Below are 26,710 nucleotides of genomic sequence, written 5' to 3'. Positions count from 1 at the left end.
ACCAGAATTTCATTCAAAATCTCCATGATGCCATGGACTCCATGATGCCATATACCCTAACAAGGTTCTCAGGGCCTTTGGAGAACCTTTTGGAAAAATGATACAGAGAAACAGAGTAACATATTCTCTCTTCTAGGAGCAGGTCCAAAGCACTGCATAGCAAGCTGTGTTTTTCTAGCGGTATAATCTGGGCTGCTTTGACCGATTCTCTATTTGAACATTTAGTGCATGCATGTATGCTTGCTGTAATCACTCACTCAAACCAGTCAGCCATGCTTTTATGTCTTCTCTCATTTGTCTGTCTATACAGCTCTTTCACTCTCTCATTGAGTTACACACTCAGCCAAATGCATGCATGTTCCCTTACGTCACTCACAAATCATGAAATGGTGAAACAGAATAAGTTGCAAACAGTCAGCTGTAGAAGCATCCACACTTGGATTACAGCCAAAGCTTGTACTTAGATAAATGTTCCTTTAATGGTGTTCAGTACTTGCAGTTATGCTTTTCACAATGTCTTATTAACACATCTTATCGTATGGCATAAGCTACTTCTGGTAAAATTGTGCACTCGGACTGGTTCCTTGATGGGCAGAATTTTCCTGTAATGCCTGTGGGCAATTACAGACTTTGTTTCCAAGGCGCCAGCTTTCAATGTTGCAAATAAATAAATAAATAAAATAAAAATTTAATTCAAATAAAAATAAAATGACAAAAAGATTAATTAGAAATCAAAATGGAATCAAAAACCGCCGAACACGCAAAAGACAAACAAGAGTCACAAAGTTATTCAAAAAAAGCACAATGAAGAGCATTCAGAAACCGCTAACCGCTAACAGAAATTCAGTTTTGGAACCGCTTGCCATTTATTCTGCATGTGTGGCTCAACTATGTTGCAAATATGATGTGACTGAAAGCAGCATCACGCCTCATTATAATGAGTGTCTATTTTAATCTTAGAAATTAAAAAAAAAACAATATAATAAACTCTTTATCAACTTTACCTATGGCTCAGTCCGTACTGTCAAGACCTCAGTTTGATATTTTCCCGTAAAGACTGAGCAAGCGAGGTTAATAAGTAGTTAATAACAACGACTAGTCCAACATAAAGATGTACTATGATTGCCACAGATCTTCAAGACCGACAAAATAGATTACTTAAACAACTTGATAGGAAGTAAATAATGAGAGAGTTTTGTCAAAGATATATTCTGTGACTTTCTCCGTCTTATTCTTCCTCTACCCAATGTCCCTTGGATCTCCTGGAGTCAGACAAGCTCCTTCTCTCAGTAGCATAATAGGCCCTGAATCTCTTAACTTATGGCAACAGTCAGATTCATTCTTTCCCTATGAGAGAAATAATATCTTTTAATGTAGGATGCTTAAGTAAAGACAGACAGTGTTATTCACTGCTGAATATATCCTCCATTCTCACACAGTCCTACACACACACACACGGCAAATTAGACCACATCAGCTTGAAAAGCAGTGATTAGGGAGTCAACCATGTGAATTAATTAGAAAAATTAAAGTTATTTTAAATTCAATAGTACATATTAGTTGAAAACATCCAAGCAACAACTTGAAACACTTTCCAAAAGTCTGACTTTAAAGCCGCTGTAATCGATGTTGCCCCAATCTTGCTTAATTCTGCCAGAGGTAGCCATTAACGAACTCACCTTCCCACTCTTCAGTTCCATTCACTCCATCTAAAACTCTTTCTAAAGTCCCTCCATCCAAAGGCATGTATATGTACAATGTAATGGTATCGTGAAATAACATCATGCAGATGTGGGTACAGGCTTTTCTTCCCCACAAATACTTATACACCTGATTCCAGATCAACAAACTTAAGTTGACACAAGAGAACTTTTTCAAGCTGCACATCAGCCAGTGATATTCATACAGTAATTGTAGCTCAGCAACAGCAGACGGAAGTGTGATTTTTTTTTCTGACTGTGTTGTGTGTTCCATATATTTGCATCTATTCTGCAAAATAAATGCCTTTCAAGCAGAAAAGCAAATTTATGTTACTCGTATAGCCTTTGACTTTTCAAATCTCAACAGCCTGAAAAAACAGGGCCAGTTTTCACTCTTTTTTTTTTTTGGTCCCGTTACTGTCTGGAAGCTTTCTTTTCCAGTGTGCTTTTCATCACTGTCTAGTGTAGACCATGGGATCTCAAATGTTGCAGCCATGGATCCTCATCTCATCTCATTATCTCTAGCCGCTTTATCCTGTTCTACAGGGTCGCAGGCAAGCTGGAGCCTATCCCAGCTGACTACGGGCGAAAGGCGGGGTACACCCTGGACAAGTCGCCAGGTCATCACAGGGCTGACACATAGACACAGACAACCATTCACACTCACATTCACACCTACGGTCAATTTAGGCTACATCCACACGACAACGGCAATGAGATGTTATTTAAAAATATATCGCGTCCAAATGGGCAACGATCAATAAAATATCAGGTCCATATGGCAACGCAATGCTTGCTGAAAACGATGCAATACACATGCCACACCTCTAGGGGCGCTGTAAGACGGTCCCTTCGGAGACACCAGAACAATAGAAGAAGTAAGGACGCATGCGCATAAACTATTATGCGCGAGACTTTATATTAGCCACAAAGTCAGGAAAATCTGTTTGTAAAATTACGTTATAATGACCAAATACAATGAAAAGTATTTTTCCAGTCTCACCTGTGAAAGGTAATCCCATGTGATCTCGTTTGGACGGTAAACCTGTTGGTACAGTTAAACGCAGCACATGAATCTTTATTCTCCGCTTTGACCTATCCAATATGGCGTCGAGGATGACGTATGATTCTACGCGGAAGGCGGCATCTTTAATGGTCTGGAATAAATTGAATGCTACACGTTGATGGATTAATTTGCTCTTCTACGCCCTTTTTGAGGAATGTATTGTAGGAGTTAAAGCAACATCTGAAGAGGTGAGATCGCTCCTTTTTTTCCCTATTTTTGCTGGCGGGATTGACTCTGCCCTAAGGTCAGAGTCTCTCACTCTCTCTCTCTCTCTCACTTTGCACCATTACACAATAAATATTCACAGTGAAAATATTTTGTAAGCGTGTTTCATGAACCAAGTTATAGGATTTGTTGACAACTCGCATCGAGTTCGTTACACTTCTACCTGGCGTGAAGCACTCACAGTCATGTGGTTGTGACGTCATCGTAAACAAATCCGTTCTACTCATCCAGACGACTTCACAACGGCAACGTTGCCAGACCTTTCCACTCTGGAACCCGTTCTCAAAAAGATTGCGTTTTGGGCACCCAAAACGCCGGTGCCGTGTGGACGCCAGGCCTAAACGATAAGCAATTGTATCGGAGTCACCTGAATCCATTGCCGTGTGGACAGGGCCTTCGAGTTACCAGTTAACCTAACCTGCATGTCTTTGGACTGTGGGGGAAACCGGAGCACCCGGAGGAAACCCACGCGGACACGGGGAGAACATGCAAACTCCGCACAGAAAGGCCCTTGCCGGCCACGGGGCTCGAACCCGGACCTTCTTGCTGTGAGGCGACAGCGCTAACCACTACACCACCATGCCGCCCGCCATGGATCCTTTCAACTGTAAAATAAACTCCACAGACTCCTTCATTACAAATGTATTTTACAGTATAACTATTCAAATATTAGCCTTTTTATATTATTTTATTTGTGTAGAATATTATTCTGACGATTCCCAAACTTTCCCCACAGAACATGTTTGTTCCAAGTTTACTCATAGTCCTACTTATATCACAGACTCCCTGGCTATGCTTAAAAGACCCTAGTTTGAGAACCACTGATCTACACAACATAAGGATTAAGGCATCATTAACTAATACTACAAATCAGCAGAAGGATTTGAACCTGTATTTGCATGTAAAAAAATGGAGCTATAGCAATAAAGATGCAGTGCCAAAAAAAATGAATAAATAAAAACTATAATTGTTATCAGGCTTGTAGTACTCGAGTCCAGGACTTGGACTCAAGTCCGACTCATGCCCTAATTCTAAGGACTCGTGACTTGACTTGGACTCGAGCACTGATGACTCGAACTCGTACATTAACTGCATTCGGACTCGTAAATTGTAGACGAGGACTCTGATTTTTTCTTTATTTTTTTGTAACATGCCATAATAATTTGGCATAAGATATTTATATCTACATTAATTTTTATACTAATTTCATGCAAAATAATGCACATACACCTGTTCATACGTCATGTTCAGGAACAAACTAACGTTAGCGGCACTAAAATGCCTGGAGAGAACACCCCTAGGATTGTCTGCTTTGCTTATACAGACTTCTTGTACAGTGGGAAAAAAATACACTGTTATGTGTTCCATATGTAGAAGAACTATCGAGGAGATGACAGGGACAACCTCGAACTTCAATCGTCATTTGGCAAGACTCCACCCAGAGAAGTACACTATGTTCATTGCTCTGTTGATAGCGGGGCTTACTGAGCGATGAACAAGCTTTTTATCTGTAGCCTATTAACTAAAATGGGGCAGTCGAGCAGTAACGTTAGTCCAACACAGCAGCAGAGACGCTTTCACATAAAGGCAGCAACAGCCACCATCAAATGGTGCAACTGGCGTCTTGTTCTCGGACTCAACTCAGGCTACATCCACACGACAACGGCAACGAGATGTTATTTAAAAATATATCGCGTCCAAATGGGCAACGATCAGTAAAATATCAGGTCCATATGGCAACGCAACGCTTGCTGAAAACGATGCAATACACATGCCACACCTCTAGGGGCGCTGTAAGACGGTCCCTTCGGAGACACCAGAACAATAGAAGAAGTAAGGACGCATGCGCATAAACTATTATGCGCGAGACTTCATATTAGCCACAAAGTCAGGAAAATCTGTTCGTAAAATTACATTATAATGACCAAATACAATGAAAAGTATTTCCAGTCACGGAAATCCATTTGGGCACCCAAAACGCCGGTGCCGTGTGGACGCCAGGCCTAAACGATAAGCAATTGTATCGGAGTCACCTGAATCCGTTGCCGTGTGGACAGGGCCTCAGATAAATCGTGGACTCAACTCGGACTCGACGCAAAATTTTCTTTAATGACTTGGGCTTGAACACTGGAGACTTGAGACTGGACTTGGAGTTGAGGTCTAGTGACTTGACTATACCACTGATTGCTATTTATGATGATGATGATGACAAAGAAACATCTGAATGGGAAAGGTCAGGGGTGTTAGTGTAACGTGCTTGTCTATGGATTACTTAGTTATATATTTAAATGGATTTGATAATTGTATTAGAAATGTTTGACATTTTCATTAAAATAATTATCCAATTATTCAAATGTCTTTCATATAAACAAAAGTGCAGGAGCAGTGCTCCTTTATTTTCTGACCCAGTATAGCCATCAGTGATGAGACAGAATTTTCACACAAGTTTATATGGAATTTTCACACAAAATTACAGAGGAAGAGGGAACTACTTTCTTGCAAAGAAACATCTGATTGGTTAATAAAGCAAACCATGGTAAAACTTCTAATGTCTAATTTCAGAGCCTGAGTCAGTCAGAGAAACATTTTTAGGTTTGGGTTTTTTTATGTGATCTTTAAATACCTCTGATAACTTTAGATCATTAGTCACTATTAGGCTGAAAGCGCTACAATAGCTGGTGTGTAGCTGGGAATCTGGCAGAAAAAATGTCTTTTCTGCCTCCTGACATTCTTCACATATTCCTCCCACAGGCTGGCAGCTGAGATAATGCTTAAAATTGTGCAAATCAGTGGTGACAAGGGCACAACTGCTGTAGCATCAGACACAGCCTTACATGAGCTCCTAAACCCTGAGCCCATGTGATTTTCAGCCTTGCTTGCTGTGCAAGTATGTGTGTGTGTGTGTGTGTGTGTGTGTGTGTGTATACTTTTGACTCTCTCCTCTGTGTGTATGCAGACCATGCCCCTTAATATTTAATTACATAAGGATAAATGAGTGCGGACAGGTTTGTATGAGTTCATTGTGATTTGAGTGGACCAATAATATCTATTCAGTGCTTATACACACACAGTACACACATACACAATGCTATGATTCTTATGAGACCCACTAAGCCACAAAGATGCGCAGTAGATATGAGTCAACATCTCAAAGGGCTGAAAAGACTTTTGACTTTCAAGTGAACACTTAAAATTAAGAGAAAGCAGCAGAGGAAGTGGCACTGCTTACACAGGATCTAAAATGGATCTGCCAAGTTCTTAAGTATTGATCTTCACTCGATGAAGTGTCGCTTCCACTCTGTTTGGATTCTCATTCTGTCAGATAAAGGCTTCTAGCTCTTTTTGGATCTACTCACACCAAGTGCGGAGAGGAATTAAATAGCACTTCCCAGTCTCTCTCTCTCTCTCTCTCTCTCTGTCTCATCAGGGACAGAAAGTGTGAAAGTGTGAAGCAGATTGATGAATAAGGGGACCAGCTGAGAACATGTGGGGAAATGACTCAGGGTTAACAGACTAAATGGCTATCTGGAATGCAATGGTGCACGTGGGAGGAGACTTACTGAGTGAGAAAAGAGAAAGAAGGAAACAGCAAAGAGAAAGAAAAAGACAGAAATGTTCTGCATTGCTTTTCAGAAATCACTTTGGGAAAATATTGGATTTTTTTGACCATGTTAAAATCTAGGAAGTGATAAAAGCTTAACTCTAGTGTGCACTACATTACTAAGTCTAATATTACAACATATAATGAGGAAGCATGAGAACTATTCTGGTTTTTACATCCCAAACATGCAGGTTTATCAGCATAGCTCTGCAGATAACATTTACCCTGTGTCCAAAATCACTTGCTACTCACTATATAGTGGACTATATAGTGAGCTCGCCATTTTGTAGCGCTGTCCGAATGTATAGTGAGAATTATTACACCTGAGATAGTGGACTCATAGTATCCCACAATGCATCATGAAAAGTAGTGTACAACCAATGGTCACTAACCAAGCAATATATACACCATCATGCATTGCAGTCATGCTGAAAGAAAAGCTGTAAGGCTACTTTACAGTTTACCATCCCGTATATTCAGAAATGTGTCATGCGGTATATGAACCATGAATGAACCACTTCTCTTTGTATTCATGCGTGGGTTAGGTTAAGGTTAGGGTAAGATTAGTTCCTTCACTCTACACATAGTTCCAGCGGTACGGTAAAGTGTAAATTCCCCCATGCATGTATTTATTATTTTGAAAACCTAGCAGCTGACTGATCTGGTACAGTGGTGCTTGAAAGTTTGTGAACCCTTTAGAATTTTCTATATTTCTGTATAAACATGACCTAAAACATCATCAGATTTTCACACAAGTCCTAAAAGTAGATAAAGAGAACCCAGTTAAACAAATGAGACAAAAAATATTATACAACCCCGATTCCAAAAAAGTTGGGACAAAGTACAAATTGTAAATAAAAACGGAATGCAATAATTTACAAATCTCAAAAACTGATATTGTATTCACAATAGAACATAGACAACATATCATATGTCGAAAGTGAGACATTTTGAAATTTCATGCCAAATATTGGCTCATTTGTAATTTCATGACAGCAACACATCTCAAAAAAGTTGGGACAGGGGCAAAAAGAGGCTGGAAAAGTTAAAGGTACAAAAAAGAAACAGCTGGAGGACCAAATTGCAACTCATTAGGTCAATTGGCAATAGGTCATTAACATGACTGGGTATAAAAAGAGCATCTTGGAGTGGCAGCGGCTCTCAGAAGTAAAGATGGGAAGAGGATCACCAATCCCCCTAATTCTACGCCGACAAATAGTGGAGCGATATCAGAAAGGAGTTCGACAGTGTAAAATTGCAAAGAGTTTGAACATATCATCATCTACATATCATCAAAAGATTCAGAGAATCTGGAAGAATCTCTGTGCGTAAGGGTCAAGACCAGAAAACCATACTGGGTGCCCATGATCTTTGGGCCCTTAGACGGCATTGCATCACATACAGGCATGCTTCTGTATTGGAAATCACAAAATGGGCTCAGGAATATTTCCAGAGAACATTATCTGTGAACACAATTCACCGTGCCATCCGCCGTTGCCAACTAAAACTCCATAGTTCAAAGAAGAAGCTGTATCTAAACATGATCCAGAAGCACAGACGTCTTCTCTGGGCCAAGGCTCATTTAAAATGGACTGTGGCAAAGTGGAAAACTGTTCTGTGGTCAGATGAATCAAAATTTGAAGTTCTTTATGGAAATCAGGGACGCCATGTCATTCGGACTAAAGAGGAGAAGGACAACCAAAGTTGTTATCAGTGCTCAGTTCAGAAGCCTGCATCTCTGATGGTATGGGGTTGCATTAGTGCATGTGGCATGGGCAGCTTACACATCTGGAAAGACACCATCAATGCTGAAAGGTATATCCAGGTTCTAGAGCAACATATGCTCCCATCCAGACGACGTCTCTTTCAGGGAAGACCTTGCATTTTCCAACATGACAATGCCAAACCACATACTGCATCAATTACAGCATCATGGCTGCACAGAAGAAGGGTCCGGGTACTGAACTGGCCAGCCTGCAGTCCAGATCTTTCACCCATAGAAAACATTTGGCGCATCATAAAACGGAAGATATGACAAAAAAAGACCTAAGACAGTTGAGCAACAAGAATCCTACATTAGACAAGAATGGGTTAACATTCCTATCCCTAAACTTGAGCAACTTGTCTCCTCAGTCCCCAGACGTTTACAGACTGTTGTAAAGAGAAAAGGGGATGTCTCACAGTGGTAAACATGGCCTTGTCCCAACTTTTTTGAGATGTGGTGTTGTCATGAAATTTAAAAATCGCCTAATTTTTCTCTTTAAATGATATATTTTCTCAGTTTAAACATTTGATATGTCATCGATGTTCTATTCTGAATAAAATCTGGAATTTTGAAACTTCCACATCATTGCATTTCGTTTTTATTTACAGTTTGTACTTTGTCCCACCTTTTTTGGAATCGGGGTTGTACTTGGTCATTTATTTATTGAGGAAAATGATACAATATTACATATCTGTGAGTGGCAAAAGTATGTGAACCTCTAGGAGTGGGCACCCTGTTTTATTTAGAGAACAGGGATCTATCAAAGTCTGATCTTCACAACACATTTGTGGAAGTGTATCATGGCATGAACAAAGGAGACTTCTGAGGACCACAGAAAAAGCATTGTTGATGCTCATCAGGCTGGAAAAAGTTACAAAACCATCTCTAAAGAGTTTGGACTCCACAGTCAGACAGACTGTGTACAAATGGAGGAAATTCAAGACCATTATTACCCTCCCTAGATGTGGTCGACCAACAAAGATTACTCTAAGAGCAAGGAATGTAATAGTTGGCAAGGTCACAAAGGACCCCAGGGTAACTTCTCAGCAACTGAAGGCCTCTCACATTGGCTAATGTTAATGTTCATGAGTCCACTATGAGGAGAACACTGAACAACAATGGTGTGCATGGCAGGGTTGCAAGGAGAAAGCCACTGCTCTCCAAAAAGAACATTGCTGCTCGTCTGCAGTTTGCTAAAGATCACGTGGACAAGCCAGAAGGCTATTGGGAAAATGTTTTGTGGATGGATGAGACCAAAATAGAACTTTTTGGTTTCAATGAGAAGCGTTATGTTTGGAGAAAGGAAAACACTGCATTCCAGCATAAGAACCTTATCCCACCTGTGAAACATGGTGGTGGTAGTATCATGGTTTGGGCCTGTTTTGCTGCATCTGGTCCAGGACAGCTTTCCATCATTGATGGAACAATGAATTCTGAATTATACCAGTGAATTCTAAAGGAAAATGTCAGGACATCTGTCCATGAACTGAATCTCAAGAGAAGGTGAGTCATGCAGCAAGACAACGACCCTAAGCACACAAGTCGTTCTACCAAAGAATGGTTAAAGAAGAATAAAGTTAATGTTTTGGAATGGCCAAGTCAAAGTCCTGACTTTGATTCAATTGAAATGTTGTGGAAGGACCTGAAGCGAGCAGTTCATGTGAGGAAACCCACCAACATCCCAGAGTGGAAATTGTTCTGTACGGAAGAATGGGCTAAAATTCCTCCAAGCCGGTGTGCAGGACTGATCAACAGTTACCAGAAACGTTTAGTTGCAGTTATTCCTGCACAAGGGGGTCACGCCAGATACTGAAAGCAAAGGTTCACATACTTTTGCCACTCACAGATATGTAATATTGTATAATTTTCCTCAATAAATAAATGATCAAGTATAATATTTTTGTCTCATTTGTTTAACTGGGTTCTCTTTATCTACTTTTAGGACTTGTGTGAAAATCTGATGATGTTTTAGGTCATATTTATGCAGAAATATAGAAAATTCTAAAGGGTTCACAAACTTTCAAGCACCACTGTATGTTTTAATTGTGCGACAGTAATGATGTAAATAATGGCCCGGTGGAGTAGTGTCCAAACATGTTTTTTTTTTTTTTTTTCATTTTACCAATGAGCTCACTATATAGTCCTCCATATAGGATTCCCTGGTTCGTGAGTAAGGAGTAGTGAATGAGTGACTGATTTCGGACACAGGATAACACTTTCACTCATTCAAACCTACAGCCTTAAAATGCTATTTTGTAGCTTTCATGTTTGCCATTAATACTCACACTTACACAGTGCGAGCGCACTACCATTCCCCATTAAGATCAGTTACTGTGGGAAATTTATAATTCAAACACTTCAGTCATTGTGTCCAGGTGTCGTCCTACCTTACACACACAGTTCTCTAGGTCCACCACATACATTTCCCACTCTTCTTCTACTTTAAAAACTCTTCTTCTCCATGCTTTTCATCTGCTACTGTTTCACTGTGCTATTGTTTTAAATCACCTGCATTTTAAATGCACTGCCCCTACATTGTAGCATCAATAAATCATGAAGCAGCAAAATCTTTCTTGTTAATCTATCAGGACTCATTTCCTAGAAATGATAAGGTCTGGTGGATAACTGCACTGATTTTACCTCTGGCTTGAATTCATACTTATGCGTGACATACCTCAACATAGTAATTCAACAATAAATAAACATGTAGCTTATGAACACTTACTGTGAGTTTTTGATGAATGGAGTCTCTATTCTGATACTGTAGCTTATCTGTGCTTACTGCAGTATGTGTGCATGTGCGTCGTCCTTTAGCGAGGGCAAAACCCAGACATAATTGAACTCATTGCAGATAACCTAACATTATTTACACTCCAGCTAATGTACAACTGTCTGCAGAAAGCATTATGAGCGAAGATCTGTTACTGGAAACTGTTGAAACCTCAATAATCTGCAGCACAACCCAGTGCTGGACCTGTGGAAGGCTAATTGGCACACTGCCCAATTCTGTGCTGTGATACTAAGGGGGGAAAATGCTATACTGTTTAATTTAAAACATTTAAAATAAACTTATAAAATCATGCAAAATGTGATGCCATATGGGTTATATAAGATATATGGGCTGGTAGTGAACTGGAAAGGATGTGTATATGTCAGTCTGTCAGGATGGTAAGTGGCTGTGCATTAGAAAGTGGGACAGTCCAGAAAGTGCTGGGCAAAATCTCTGGCGCCAGAGAGGTTTCATAGGCTCCCCTGGGAAATGAAAAAGGGCTTTTCAGGGTTTTTTTCCCCCATAATTTTAGATAAGCTCATGATACTCCTGCAGAAGTTTAATATTGCTTTAGTTATGCTTAGACAGTGTCTTGCAAAAGTAGTCATCCTCCTTTGTGTTTGTCCTGTTTTGTTGCATTCCGAGCTGGAAATAAAATGGATTTTTTTTGGGGGGGAGCACATTTTGATTTACATAACATGCCTACAGCTTTAAAGGTGAAAATTGTTGTTTTACTGTGACACAAACAATAATTAAGATTACAAAAAAAAACAGAAATCTGGAGTGTGCATAGGTATTCACACCCCCAAAGTCAATACTTTGTAGAGCCACCTTTTGTTGCAATTATAGCTGCAAGTCTCTTGGGGTATGTCTCTATTACTGTAGCTTAGCATATCTAGCCACTGGGATTTTTGCCCATTCCTCAAGGCAAAACTGTTCCAACTCCTTCAACTTAGACGGGTTGTGTTGGTGTACAGCAATCTTCAAGTTATACCACAGATTCTCAATTGGATTGAGGTCTGGGCTCTGATTAGGCCATTCCAAGCCATTTAAATGTTTCCCTTTAAACCACTCCAGTGTAGCTTTAGCAGTATGTTTAGGGTCATTGTCCTGCTGGAACGTGAACCTTCATCCAAGTCTCAAACCTCTGGCTGACTCTAACAGGTTTTCCTCCAGAATTGCCCTGTATTTAGTGCCATCCATGTTTCCTTCAGTCCTGACCAGCTTTCCTGTCCCTGCAGATGAAAAACATCCCCACAGCATGATGCTGCCACCAACATGCTTCACTGTAGGAATGGTGTTCTCAGGGTGATGGGTTTGTGTCACACATGGCATTTTCCATGATAGCCAAAAAGATCAATTTTAGTCTCATTTGACCAGAGAATCTTCTTCCGTGTGTTTGGGGAGTCTGCCACGTGTTTGGGGAGTCTGCCACATGCTGTTGGACAAACTCCAAATGTGTTTTCTTGAGCAATGACTTTTTTCTGGCCACTCTTCCATAAAGCCCCACTCTGTGGAGTGTAGGGCTTAAAGTGGTCCTATGGATAGATACTCCCATCTCCACTGTGGATCTTTGCAGCTCCTTCAGTGTTATCTTTGGTGTCTTTGTTGCATCTCTGATTAATGCCCTCCTTGCCCGGTCTGTGAGTTTTGGTGGGAGGCCTCCTCTTGTCAGGTTTGCAGTGGTGCCATATTCTTTCCATTTTGCTATAATGGATTTAATGGTGCTCCCTGAGATATGCAAAGTTTGGGATTTTTTTTTATAACCCAACCCTGATCTATACTTCTCTACAACTTTGTCTCTGACCTGTTTGGAGGCTCCTTGGTTTTCATGTTGCTTGCTTAGTAGTGTTGCAGAGTCAGGGTCCTTCCAGAACAGGCTGATTTATACAGACATCATGTGACAGATCATGTGACACTTTGATTGCACACAGGTGGATCTTAATCAACTAATTATGTGACTTATGAAGTGAATTGGTTGGACCAGCTCTTATTTAGGGGTTTCATACAAAAGGGGGTGAATACCTATGCACACTCCAGATTTCTGTTTTTTTTTTTCATCTTGATTGTTTGTGTCACAATAAAACAACAATTTTTCACCTTTAAAGTGGTAGGCATGTTGTGTAAATCAAATGGTGTTAACCCTCCAAAAATTCATTTTAATTGCAGCTTGTAATGCGACAAAACAGGACAAACACCAAGGGGGATGAATACTTTTGCAAGACACTATATCTATGTTTCTGCATTATGGATAAGTTGATGTTATATTTAAGGTTTTTGAAATACAGGTTCTGCGATATATTTTTCTTCCTTTAGTTACAGAGCATATTTTGCACTGTCCTTCCAGCCATCTCATATAATCCATTGACGCAAATGTGCTCTTTGCTGATTTCTCTATTTCCTAAACTAACTTCTGGCCTTCACATGGTTAAAAATAGGCATATCATTGGGGGAATAAAGCATGAATTGAGAAGAAATTGGAGTATTCTTGATAGGTTTAGTGTGTGTGTGTTTAAGAATGAGAGTGAATGGTTAAGTAAATTGAAATGAAAGCTAATGATCCAAGTGCTTCCTGTCTGGTACCCCTTGATGACGAGATGCTATGAACTACAATTGTCAGAAGATAATAGTGACAGAAGATACCGCCATGAATTGCAACTATAGTTTATAAGCTATACTCCATGTGGGACACACTACAGGGAACATGCTGGTATTTCAGCTCCCTGCTTGCACCGAATCTGCTGACATGACTAAGACCCTCTGTATCTATTCCACTACCATCTGGCCTTCTACCGAGCTCATGTGGCTTATCCATATTACCACAGCCATGACTTTCTCTACTCATGTTTGCACTAAATCGAGCCTGGTCCAGGAGGTTTTCCATCATCATCATGACCATCAAAAGCATTGAGAGTGGGTGTGGTGGGTGAGGATGACAAGAGTGTGTAAAGGTTTGGATTAGTAACCATGTTAAAGATGAATAAAAACTGAACCATTAGTGTACATCATCATCGACACCTTTACAACCAATAACATTGCGTATAGAGATTTAACTTATGGCTAGAAATGTTGATGGTTGATCTCTCTTTTCTGACACGAGCTCTGCAGTGTCTAGCAGTGTGTTTGTTTACACTGTGTGTATGTGTGACCACTAAGCTCACTTTTAAGTTGCTGTAACTGTAGCTGTTGACTTCAAACATCTATAATAAAAACAGGACCGAATTTTTTGTCTAGCAATTGTAATGAAAAAAGCAGTTACCAGGGGATTGCTGGGTAACTGGAATGAAAGCAAAGCAAAGATGCTGAGCTCAGTGCAGCTGTTACAGTAGGTGTGAAGAGAGGAGATGAACAATAGACTGTAACATAATTCTAGAACACCTGATCCAAATAATGTTGTTTGCACAAAAGGCTACAAAACTGTAGGAGCTAAATGGATCATTTAATCGTGCTTGATAGGTAACATTGTCACTGTAACTAAGTGTGTGTGTGGTGGAGTACAGGCCATGCTGCGATACCTTACAAAAAAGAAGTTTATTCAAGTGTGCTTCTAGTATACTTCTTTTAAACTAAAAATAAGAGAGTATGCTTTGTTTACTTTCTATTTACTTATCAGAGATATACTGAATAAAGTTATACATAAGTATACTTGGCTTATACTGAAAAGTATAGAGAAAAGTCTAAGTATACAATATTAAGCTTATACTTTACAAGAGTGTGTAAAGGTTTGGATTAGTAACCATGTTAAAGATGAATAAAAACTTACAATATTAAGCTTATACTTAAACTTTTGATCAAGATATACTTAACAAAAGTGTAATAAAGTATTAAAATATTTGTGCCTTATGTTTAAGAGTACTTGCCCTGTAGTTGTGCTTATCCTTTTGATAGTAGCCTATAAAATACTTCTTTTTCACACATATTGGCCTCTTTGTGATATACGGCAGCATGTTTTAAATCCCATCTTTTAAACCTACATGTCGCATAAGTTTGTGGTCAGCTCAAAACACTTAAGTTGTCTACTGGTAGTGTGCATGAGGTAAGGGTTAGGGCTAGAAAACTAATAGCATACCTAGAAGGGTAATTGCAGTATACTTCAAAACTAAAAAGTGGACTAGAAGTGTGTAACGGGTAAACCAATAGTATATTTCCAGCATACTACAAAGAATACTTTAGTAAACTAAAAAGTGGACTAGAAGTATAAAACAAGTAAACTCATAGTATATTTCCAGTATACCATGAAGTATGCTTTTGTAAACTAAAGAGTGGACTACAAGTATAGATCTAGTAAACTATTAGTATATAAGTTTACTTGTGGTATACTCGCAGTACAAAATAAAAAATACTCATTGTATACTCAAAGTTTACTTCTCTTAGACTTCAAGTATAGTTTTTATAAACTAAAATTGGGCCAATTTAGTCCCAAGAAGTATTAGATTAGATTACTGACAAGTATACTGTAAGTACATTGATATCAGTATACTTGGTACACAAAAGTATACTTAAGGAAATATACTTTAACTTTACTTAAGTATACTTAATAAAATGAACTTGAAATATACTTCTTTGATAAGGGTAAGCAACAGGAGACCAACAGCAAGATAAAGTCCAAACTCTGTGTTTGTTGAGACAGAATGACCACAAGTAAAAGAAATCAGCTGCAACTACAGGAGACATAAACTTCTGTTCACATTCAACTAAATTTATATTTTAGTTGACATTAACTAGACATTATGTAGAAAATTACTTTTTTTTCCCAGTGTTTGGTTTGGTTTCATAGCCAATGTTAGCCTGCTGACAGGAAGTACAATGGCTAACATTATTTGAGGGGGAATGTATGGTTGAAGATGGCTTCCTGCAATAACAAAGCATTGTTTTTGTTTGCTTGTTGAAGAAAATATGAAAGATTGCATTAAATTCTTATATCATTACATTTATAATTAACGTTAAGTTACGTAATTTCAGCTAGCACTACAGCCAAATTACTTCTAATCCTTCTTCTAGTATTCATCAATCATCCATCCATCCATTATCTGTAACTGCTTATCCTGTGCAGGGTCGCAGGCAAGCTGGAGCCTATCCCAGCTGACTATGGGTGAGAGGCAGGGTACACCCTGGACAAGTCACCAGATCATCACAGGGCTGACACATATACCCCTTTTCCACCAAATCAGTTCCAGGGCTGGTTCGGGGCCAGTGCTGGTGCTGGTTTACAACTCGTTCAACTTGCGAGCCAGCTGAGAACCAGTTTGCTTTTCCATAGCTCGCGGTACTAAGCGGAGCCACGTCATTACGTCGCTGTATACGTCATTACGTCGCTGTATACGTCAGTTACGGCGCTGTATACGTCAGTTACGGTGCTACGTTTACATAAACCTTGGCGCAAATATCAAAGCAAAAACAACATGGAAGAAGCAGCAGCGGCAACAACAACAACAATAATAATGGATGACTTCGCGTTTGTACAGCTGCTGCTTCTCGTCGCTTAAAAATGGCGATCTTTCGCGGTCTTAACATCGGTCATGTTGGTCTTAACAACTCTGCCCCCCTGCTGACATAAGCGGTTCTTTCCTCTGGCCCAGCAGAGAGCTGGTGCTAGCCTGGAACCGGTTTTTCTGGCCCCAGAGCCAGTTCTTTGTCAGTGGAAACAGAAAACCCGGTTCCAAACTAAGCACGGGCCCCGAACCAGCCCTGGAACTGCTTTGGTGGAAAAGGGGCAATAGACACAAACAACCATTCACACTCACATTCACACCTACAGTCAATTTAGAGCCACCAATTAGCCTAACCTGCATGTCTTTGGGCTGTGGGGGAAACCAGAGGAAACCCAGGCAGACACAGGGAGAACATGCAAACTCCACACAGAAAGGCCCCCGTTGGCTGCTGGACTCGAACCCAGAACCTTCTTGCTGTGAGGCAATAGTGCAAACCACTGCTATTCATCAATCATTTATTTCCAAATGAACACAGATATAGGATATGATAGAGTTTTATGTTTTGATCAAGTAAGGTTACTTTTTGTTTTTATGTTTGTTTGTTTTATGCATACACCGTAACTATACCAATTTGCATTTCTAGCAATGTTCATGCTACCATGTGTGAGCGTACACTTTATGTCCTACATCTCGACCCTTCTCTTGTTCCCTTATCTCACTGCACATCACTTTCTGGATGTTTTGTGCTCATTTTAGTGCTGCTATGCCGCAACACAAGGTTTCCTTTGAGATTAAAGAAATAAGCCCTGTTTCAAATGTCAACATAAGCACCGTGGTCCTCCAAGTCAGCACTTTTGTGACATCAGGGAGATGTGGACTTCTGGTGTCTGAGTGAGCAAGGTGTCCTCAAGACTTCATTTCATTCCAGTTGTGTTTGTTTTGGCAGTGATACTGGAGAGGCAGGAACTCCATGTCATTACTCACTGAAATGCTTGTGCTGGTGATATGAAAAATGGAGATAATAGTCGCAAAGCAATGCCCAATAAAAATTTAAGCTTCATTTTCCTATCTGAGACAAATGAAGTTTATAATGACCACCAAAAACAAATTATATAAGATGAGACTGACAAATTAAAATGATATACTTTGGTGATTGCATGCAGTGGGTGCATATTAAATGATGTAAAGCCTATAAACATAAATTAGGTAACTGATTACACTAGGTTTGCATGATTTTTTTTACAGGATAAACTGTTAATCTAATGCAGCTTGATGACAAGTTCAATTAATAACAAAATACATTTAAGGTTTCTCACTATTTGTGTGTTGTGTGTATATATATATATATATATATATATATATATATATATATATATATATATATATACACACACACACACAGGCGGCACGGTGGTGTAGTGGTTAGCGCTGTTGCCTCACAGCAAGAAGGTCCGGGTTCGAGCCCTGTGGCCGGCGAGGGCCTTTCTGTGCGGAGTTTGCATGTTCTCCCCGTGTCCGCGTGGGTTTCCTCCGGGTGCTCCGGTTTCCCCCACAGTCCAAAGACATGCAGGTTAGGTTAACTGGTGACTCTAAATTGACCGTGAATGTGAGTGTGAATGGTTGTCTGTGTCTATGTGTCAGCCCTGTGATGACCTGGTGACTTGTCCAGGGTGTACCCCGCCTTTCGCCTGTAGTCAGCTGGGATAGGCTCCAGCTTGCCTGCGACCCTGTAGAACAGGATAAAGCAGCTAGAGATAATGAGATGAGATGAGATGAGATATATATATATATATATATATATATACAGTGGGCGGCACGGTGGTGTAGTGGTTAGCGCTGTCGCCTCACAGCAAGAAGGTCCTGGGTTCGAGCCCTGTGGCCGGCGAGGGCCTTTCTGTGCGGAGTTTGCATGTTCTCCCCGTGTCCGCGTGGGTTTCCTCCGGGTGCTCCGGTTTCCCCCACAGTCCAAAGACATGCAGGTTAGGTTAACTGGTGACTCTAAATTGACCGTGAATGTGAGTGTGAATGGTTGTCTGTGTCTATGTGTCAGCCCTGTGATGACCTGGTGACTTGTCCAGGGTGTACCCCGCCTTTCGCCTGTAGTCAGCTGGGATAGGCTCCAGCTTGCCTGCGACCCTGTAGAAGGATAAAGCGGCTAGAGATAATGAGATGAGATGAGATATATACAGTGGTGCTTGAAAGTTTGTGAACCCTTTAGAATTTTCTATATTTCTGCATAAATATGACCTAAAACATCATCAGATTTTCACACAAGTCCTAAAAGTAGATAAAGAGAACCCAGTTAAACAAAGGAGACAAAAATATAATACTTGGTCATTTATTTATTGAGGAAAATTATTCAATATTACATATCTGTGAGTGGCAAAAGTATGTAAACCTCTAGGATTAGCAGTTAATTTGAAGGTGAAATTAGAGTCAGGTGTTTTCAATCAATGAGATGACAATCAGGTGTGAGTGGGCACCCAGTTTCATTTAAAGAACAGGGATCTATCAAGGTCTGATCTTCACAACACACGTTTGTGGAAATGTATCATGGCACGAACAAAGGAGATTTCTGAGGAACTCAGAAAAAGTGTTGTTGATGCTCATCAGGCTGGAAAAGGTTACAAAACCATCTCTAAAGAGTTTGGACTCCACCAATCTACAGTGAGACAGATTGTGTAAAAATGGAGGAAATTCAAGACCATTGTCACCCTCCCCAGGAGTGGTCGACCAACAAAGATCACTCCAAGAGCAAGGCTTGTAATAGTCAGCAAGGTCACAAAGGACCCCAGGGTAACTTCTAAGCAACTGAAGGCCTCTCTCACATTGGCTAATGTTAATGTTCATGAGTCCACCATCAGGAGAACACTGAACAACAATGGTGTTCATGACAGGGTTGCAAGGAGAAAGCCACTGCTCTCCAAAAAGAACATTGCTGCTCGTCTGCAGTTTGCTAAAGATTGCATGGACAAGCCAGAAGGCTATTGGAAAAATGCTTTGTGGATGGATGAGACCAAAATAGAACTTTTTGGTTTAAGTGAGAAGCGTTATGTTTGGAGAAAGGAAAACGCTGCATTCCAGCATAAGAACCTTATCCCATCTGTGAAACATGGTGATGGTATTATCATGGTTTGGGCCTGTTTTGCTGCATCTGGGCCAGGACGGCTTGCCATCATTGATGGAATAATGAATTCTGAATTATACCAGCAAATTCTACAGGAAAATGTCAGGACATCTGTCCATGAACTGAATCTCAAGAGAAGGTGGGTCATGCAGCAATACAACCCTAAGCACACAAGTCGTTCTACCAAGAATGGTTAAAGAAGAATAAAGTTAATGTTTTGGAATGGCCAAGTCAAAGTCCTGACCTTAATCCAATCGAAATATTGTGGAAGGACCTGAAGCGAGCAGTTCATGGGAGGAAACCCATCAACATCCCAGAGTTGAAGCTGTTCTGTATGGAGGAATGGGCTAAAATTCCTCCAAGCCGGTGTGCAGGACTGATCAACAGTTACCGGAAATGTTTAGTTGCAGTTATTGCTGCACAAGGGGGTCACACCAGATACTGAAAACAAAGGTTCACATACTTTTGCCACTCATACAGTAGATATGTATTATTGGATCATTATCCTCAATCAATAAATGACCAAATATAATATTTTGTCTCATTTGTTTAACTGGGTTCTCTTTATCTACTTTTAGGACTTGTGTGAAAATCTGATGATGTTTTAGGTCCTATTTATGCAGAAATATAGAAAATTCTAAAGGGTTCACAAACTTTCAAGCACCACTGTGTGTGTGTGTATATATATATATATATATATATATATATATATATATATATATATATATATATATATGTGTGTGTGTGTGGGCAGTAACTAAGTACATTTACAGTAACTAAGTACATTTACATTGAGTACTGCACTTGAGTATTAATTTTTTTTGGCAAACAAAAAATAAAAGACAAATATCACACTTTTTACTCCACTACATTTCTATCAAGGTCCTTGTTACTCGTTACTATGAAGTGGCTTTGAAAGTGGATGTATTTTTCTTTTCTTTTCTAAAACGTGATTGTTTTTTTTGTAGGTGACACTGAGACAGCCGATCACTAATCACTAGGGTCACTTCAAGTCCATAGACTGTATAAAATCAAGTTCAATTATTTCTCCGCAGCATTATTTAACATGATCAGTTGATGGAAGAATGGAAGGAGGCAGTACTTCTGGGGAACACACACACTCATGGCTATAGCTAGAACCCATGTTTCAGTTTTCTGAAAGGAATAAACAGTTGTTTCGTTTTCAACGTTTGCTTAAAACGGAGTACATCACAGCCTACAAAAATTTGCCGTCCAACCTGCGGAAGCATATTGAGGTACGTAAACGTTTTATTCCAAGAGAAAGCTTGCAATGAAATTGTCTGTGCTTTCAGAGCTAGCGATAATGTTGCAATAGCGATGCAGTCTGGGTAGTCAAATGACTTTCTGTGGATTTACCCGCCAAGTTGCCGTCGCCTTGTCCACGGCTAACGTTTACACATAGCTAGTTAACTTGGACACTGTTAGTTAGCATGTAAAAACAGGGTTACGCTAACATGAATAACTTTAACTTATCTGAAGTGCTTTCAGAAATGTTTTAGCATAATCTTGCCAAATAAACAAAATGTAAAAATCTTTCTTTTCTAGTAATGTTAGCTACTCAATATGATTTCAAGTTTGAAAAGATTTTGCTAGCATGTCAGGTGGAGTGTCACTGACTAGCGAGTTTAACATTAAACCACCATGATTCCACAGGCAGATTCATATGTGCATGAATACTATGTGCAGTTTGTAAGCTAGAGGTGTGGATCTGGGTTTTAAGCAGATTGGATTGTCATTTTTATTTTCTGAGCAAGCTGCATTTATAGCTATTCCACTGTCTTCCTGATTAACATACACATACATGTGTGCACACACTACGAGAGCTGGGTCAGAACACTACGATGCTGCTTTGTGGGGGTGGGGAGGAGTGTTACAATAAAAAAAAAAAAAAAGAAAATTACAATGGCTCTTTTTTAGTTCAGTTGTGTTTCATTTTGTAACATTCTACCAGGTGTTTATTCCACAGGTTCTACAAGCTAGTCAGTAAATCCAGTCGGTTGTTTCAGTGGCATTAGGTTTTGTAAGCGCTGTGGCAATAATACAACAATGCGTTGACAGAAAATGTACTTTAAATACTTAAGTATTTTTAAAAACCAGTACTTCAGTACTTTCAAAATTTGACTGTACAACTTTCACTTGCATTGGAATAACATTTGACCAGTAGGATCTGTACTTTGACTTAAGTAATGAAGTTGGGTACTTCATCCACCTCTGTGTGTGTGTGTGTGTGTGTGTGTGTGTGTGTGTGTGTGTTTAAATTTAAATATAGATTTATATATTTATTTTTTATTTCGAAAGGGATGGTGTGTGAAAAGGGGAAATGACCATGTGAAGAGATAGAGGAGGAGCTATAGTGAAAGCAAGCGGATGTGAACTTTGGATCTGTGAGGAGCTGGATTAACAGTCCCTATTATGTGTGAATATATGTGTACTTGCACGTGTGTCTAGCCAGAAGAATATGAATCTTTGATCCTGGAATATTCTATTTGTGGTAGCACAATCTGATGCTTTTATGTGCCGAGGAAATGTGTGAAGCTCTTGTGAACATACTGCTTACTTGCCTGAGGTTAGGCTGCTGTACAGAGACCCCACGCTCAGACATGCATCAGTCTCCACAATCTTAATGACACCCTCAAGAACGTTACATAAGACGCATGCGCCTTCAGTTGGAAATTTAGTCACGTCTGAGCACAGCCACAGTTAAACTGAATAATAGATCTGTAGTCTCTCACTGATATGCAGCCTCATCCACAAAATAATGTTTTTAACTGCTTAACTAAACCCTGAAGAAAACATTCAAGAAATCAACCCACGCAGCAGCGATTCCCCGTAATTCATCGCCAACAGTAATACAGGTAAACAGAACTCATTAAATATACAGGGTTGTTTTGAAAGTTAAATGGTTTATCATTCCAATTTCCATTGCACGTAATGACATGTATTTGCGAGTAACTTCAATTAAAGTGTGATGGCTTACCCAGACGCCTGAAACATCTGAAAAGGAAAACGCTTTCACACTCACTCATTCTTAAGCTCTACAGGTTTCCAAAACATACAAAGTTAACATGTAAAGCAAAGCTCACCATCTCTGGCCATCTAGGAACATGCATGACTTGATCTACATGCCTACGCTGTGTTCTAAGCCATCAGGACATTCAAAGACATGAGCAAACCCTCATGCATCTGCAAGCACTATGAGTAAAGGGGTGCAGGGAGAGCAAGGGCAAAAATCCTCCTTCTATTCAGAAGTTCATACAGTAGATATGCTACACTGCATTGTTTGTGTCTCCTATAAGAGAGGCTAAGAGGAATAGCTTAAAGGAAAGGGATATTTCATGGCAAAGGGAAGTAGCAAGCATCAGGTACATCTATGCACATTGGAGAAGGGGGGGCATAAGCAAGAGGAGACAAGCAGGGTCAGAGACGGGTCAGGGGATATCAAATCAAGAAACAGAGGATGCAGAGCAATATAAAATGGGTAAATTGTCACATTAGGCGCAGAGTGTCTACATGTACCCTTAAGTAAGATTTGATATTTTTGAAGATCTCCGCAAATGGTCCTAATTTTTAACCGTCAGGGAGTTGGTGGCTCCGAGGTTACATTCCTCATATGTGTCATATACTTTACTAACAGTTTTACAGTAGTTACGAAAACAGTTATAGTATTTACTTAATAATATGATTTAAAATATACAGATACTTTATATACTTTCAGATAGACTGTAAACATTATAATATTTTCTAAAATTACACAGCAGTCTGTTTTCCTTAAATTCAGTAGACTGCTGCAAATAATGGTGCATCGTGAAAGATTCAGAATGTCCGATTTTATTGCAAGTAGCTGTAGTTACCAGAATGCATGTGAAAGTGCCAGCTAATTAGTACAGCCTGGTAGGGCACCACTAGAAAATTTGGGCCCTATGAAAGAATATAATATTGCCTCCCATCTCTTTACGCTTCTGGTAACCCAATTTCTTCATGATGGTGTCAATCTACTGATGGTTCACCATCAATTCTGCTTCTACCGTGCTGCATTAGTGCTGGATTGGAAAGCAACAAACCCAACGTGGTGTCATGCTCTGGCTCTGCCTACACAAGCCTGTACCATGTAATGAACAGGGAGAGGGGTAAAATATAAAGACTATCTACGGTATTCTAATAATTTTGCAGGGAATGGAAAACCAAACCAGAAGATTGTTGTATTTGCTTGTTTTGAGAGACAAAATTATTTAAAATATTTTTATTCAATTAACTTGCACATGGTAATAATATTAATATTGTGCTCTGAGGGCCCTCTGTCAATGCGGGGCCCTTAGAATCGTGCTAACTTTCCTCCCCTAACTAATGGCGCCCCTGCAGCCTGGTAAGCTTTTTTTTTTAATAGTTTAATAAATAATACGTTTAGTAAATAAGTCCTGAAATATACATGGAAGATGTCAAATTCTTTCACAACAGGTTCAGTTGTAATGTACAGTGGTGCTTGAAAGTTTGTGAACCCTTTAGAATTTTCTATATTTCTGCATAAATATGACCTAAAACATCATCAGATTTTTATACAAGTCCTAAAAGTAGATAAAGAGAACCCAGTTAAACAAAAGAGACAAAAATATAATACTTGGTCATTTATTTATTGAGGAAAATGATCCAATATTACATATCTGTGAGGGGCAAAAGTATGTGAACCTCTAGGATTAGCAGTTAATTTGAAGGTGAAATTAGAGTCAGGTGTTTTCAATCAGTGGGATGACAATCAGGTGTGAGTGGGCACCCTGTTTTATTTAAAGAACAGGGATCTATCAAAGTCTGATCTTCACAACACATGTTTGTGGAAGTGTATCATAGCATGAACAAAGAAGATTTCTGAAGACTTCAGAAAAAGCGTTGTTGATGCTCATCAGGCTGGAAAAGGTTACAAAACCATCTCTAAAGAGTTTGAACTCCACCAATCCAAAGTCAGACAGACTGTGTACAAATGGAGGAAATTCAAGACCATTGTTACCCTCCCCAGGAGTGGTCGACCAACAAAGATCACTCCAAGAACAAGGTCTGTAATACTTGGTGAGGTCACAAAGGACCCCAGGGTAACTTCTAAGCAACTGAAGGCCTCTCTCACATTGGCTAATGTTAAATGTTCATGAGTCCACCATCAGGAGAACACTGAACAACAATGGTGTGCATGGCAGGGTTGCAAGGAGAAAGCCACTGCTCTCCAAAAAGAACATTGCTGCTCATCTGCAGTTTGCTAAAGATCATGTGGACAAGCCAGAAGGCTATTGGAAAAATGTGTTGTGGACGGATGAGACCAAAATATAACTTTTTGCTTTAAATGAGAAGTGTTATGTTTGGAGAAAGGAAAACACTGCATTCCAGCATAAGAACCTTATCCCATCTGTGAAACATGGTGGAGGTAGTATCATGGTTTGGGCCTGTTTTGCTGCATCTGGGCCAGGACAGCTTGCCATCATTGATGGAACAATGAATACTGAATTATACCAGCGAATTCTAAAGGAAAATGTCAGGACATCTGTCCATGAACTGAATCTCAAGAGAAGGTGGGTCATGCAGCAAGACAATGACCCTAAGCACACAAGTCGTTCTACCAAAGAATGGTTAAAGAAGAATAAAGTTAATGTTTTGGAATGGCCAAGTCAAAGTCCTGACCTTAATCCAATTGAAATGTTGTGGAAGGACCTGAAGTGAGCAGTTCATGTGAGGAAACCCACCAACATCCCAGAGTTGAAGCTGTTCTGTACGGAGGAATGGGCTAAAATTCCTCCAAGCCGGTGTGCAGGACTGATCAACAGTTACGGGAAACGTTTAGTTGCAGTTATTGCTGCACAAGGGGGTCACACCAGATACTGAAAGCAAAGGTTCACGTACTTTTGCCACTCACAGATATGTAATATTGGATCATTTTCCTCAATAAATAAATGACCAAGTATAATATTTTTGTCTCATTTGTTTAACTGGGTTCTCTTGATCTACTTTTAGGACTTGTGTGAAAATCTGATGATGTTTTAGGTCATATTTATGCAGAAATATAGAAAATTCTAAAGGGTTCACAAACTTTCAAGCACCACTGTATATGACAATATACAATATCAGGATAAGACATTTCATTTGCAAAACAAAGTAAAATAAGATTTAAGCATCTGCAGGCACCCTGAAGGCAGCGATAGTTAATTTATAATTGACAGCTGTTCATCAGCAGTGGCAGATCGGGGAGAGCAGTGTTCTGTGACCCCTGTGATTCTCTCTTGGCTCTTTTCTTTATTGGTGCATGCATTTCATGGAAACCACAAACCTAAGGCCTACATTTGCCTGAGGGAATATGGCTGCAACAGACATACGTGCATACACACATCAGACACACAGCACTCCTCTAGTCACTGCAGGCTGCGAGCCCTCACTACACAGAAGCGCACACAGGGTTTTTTGTTTGTTTGTTTTTTTAGAAAAAGCCGAAAAGAAACTTAAGATTTATGAAAAAAGAAAAGCATATATAAATATCATAAAAAAAGAAAACAAAATTCCATGGATGAGTTACAGACAAACCTTCAGGCTCTGTGCTCTCTTTGAGGACAGCTTGCTTCAGCGGGCAGCAGAAGATTTCATGACACTTAGCACGAAAGGGGGACCCTTTACTCCTTATATCCGCTGAATGGATGGAATCCTGCCGCAACATAATGTACTCCTGGGTACCTGGGGCAGCGTCATCCTGGACTGCGGCCGGGCCACAACAAAATGAACGCAGGGTTAGAGAAGGGGAGAGAACAGCTGCTCAAAGCAACAAAACCAATCTCAACACAAGAACAAAAGGAAACAAACTAATAATAATAATAATAATCAGAAAAAGATGAGAAGAAGCAAATAAGGTAAACAGCAACATAAACAACAGTAAGTACAGCAAAACGCACAGTACAAAACATCATAAGCAACAGTAAGTACAGCAAAATGCACAGTAGCTTGCTTTTGAGAGAGAGAGAGAGAGAGAGAACAAAAT

The 26,710-nt window shown here is 39.8% G+C and overlaps 1 protein-coding gene across 1 annotated transcript in view; it reads right to left on the bottom strand.

Annotated features, from left to right (window-relative positions):
• The window catches only part of fgf13a (fibroblast growth factor 13a), a 146,370-nt gene extending 119,948 nt beyond the window's left edge, over nt 1–26,422 (bottom strand). The window contains exon 1 of the mRNA XM_060926927.1: nt 26,263–26,422. Within this exon, the coding sequence (XP_060782910.1) occupies nt 26,263–26,392 (130 nt within the window). The 5' untranslated portion in view covers nt 26,393–26,422. The remainder of the gene's footprint in view (nt 1–26,262) is intronic.
• Between the last annotated feature and the right edge of the window lie 288 nt (nt 26,423–26,710).

This window comes from Neoarius graeffei, chromosome 8 (genome assembly GCF_027579695.1).
Source record: "Neoarius graeffei isolate fNeoGra1 chromosome 8, fNeoGra1.pri, whole genome shotgun sequence".
Classification (NCBI taxonomy): Eukaryota; Metazoa; Chordata; class Actinopteri; order Siluriformes; family Ariidae; genus Neoarius; species Neoarius graeffei.
The sequence above is the reverse complement of the archived record's forward strand: the minus strand, read 5'-3'. Positions and strand labels throughout refer to the sequence as shown.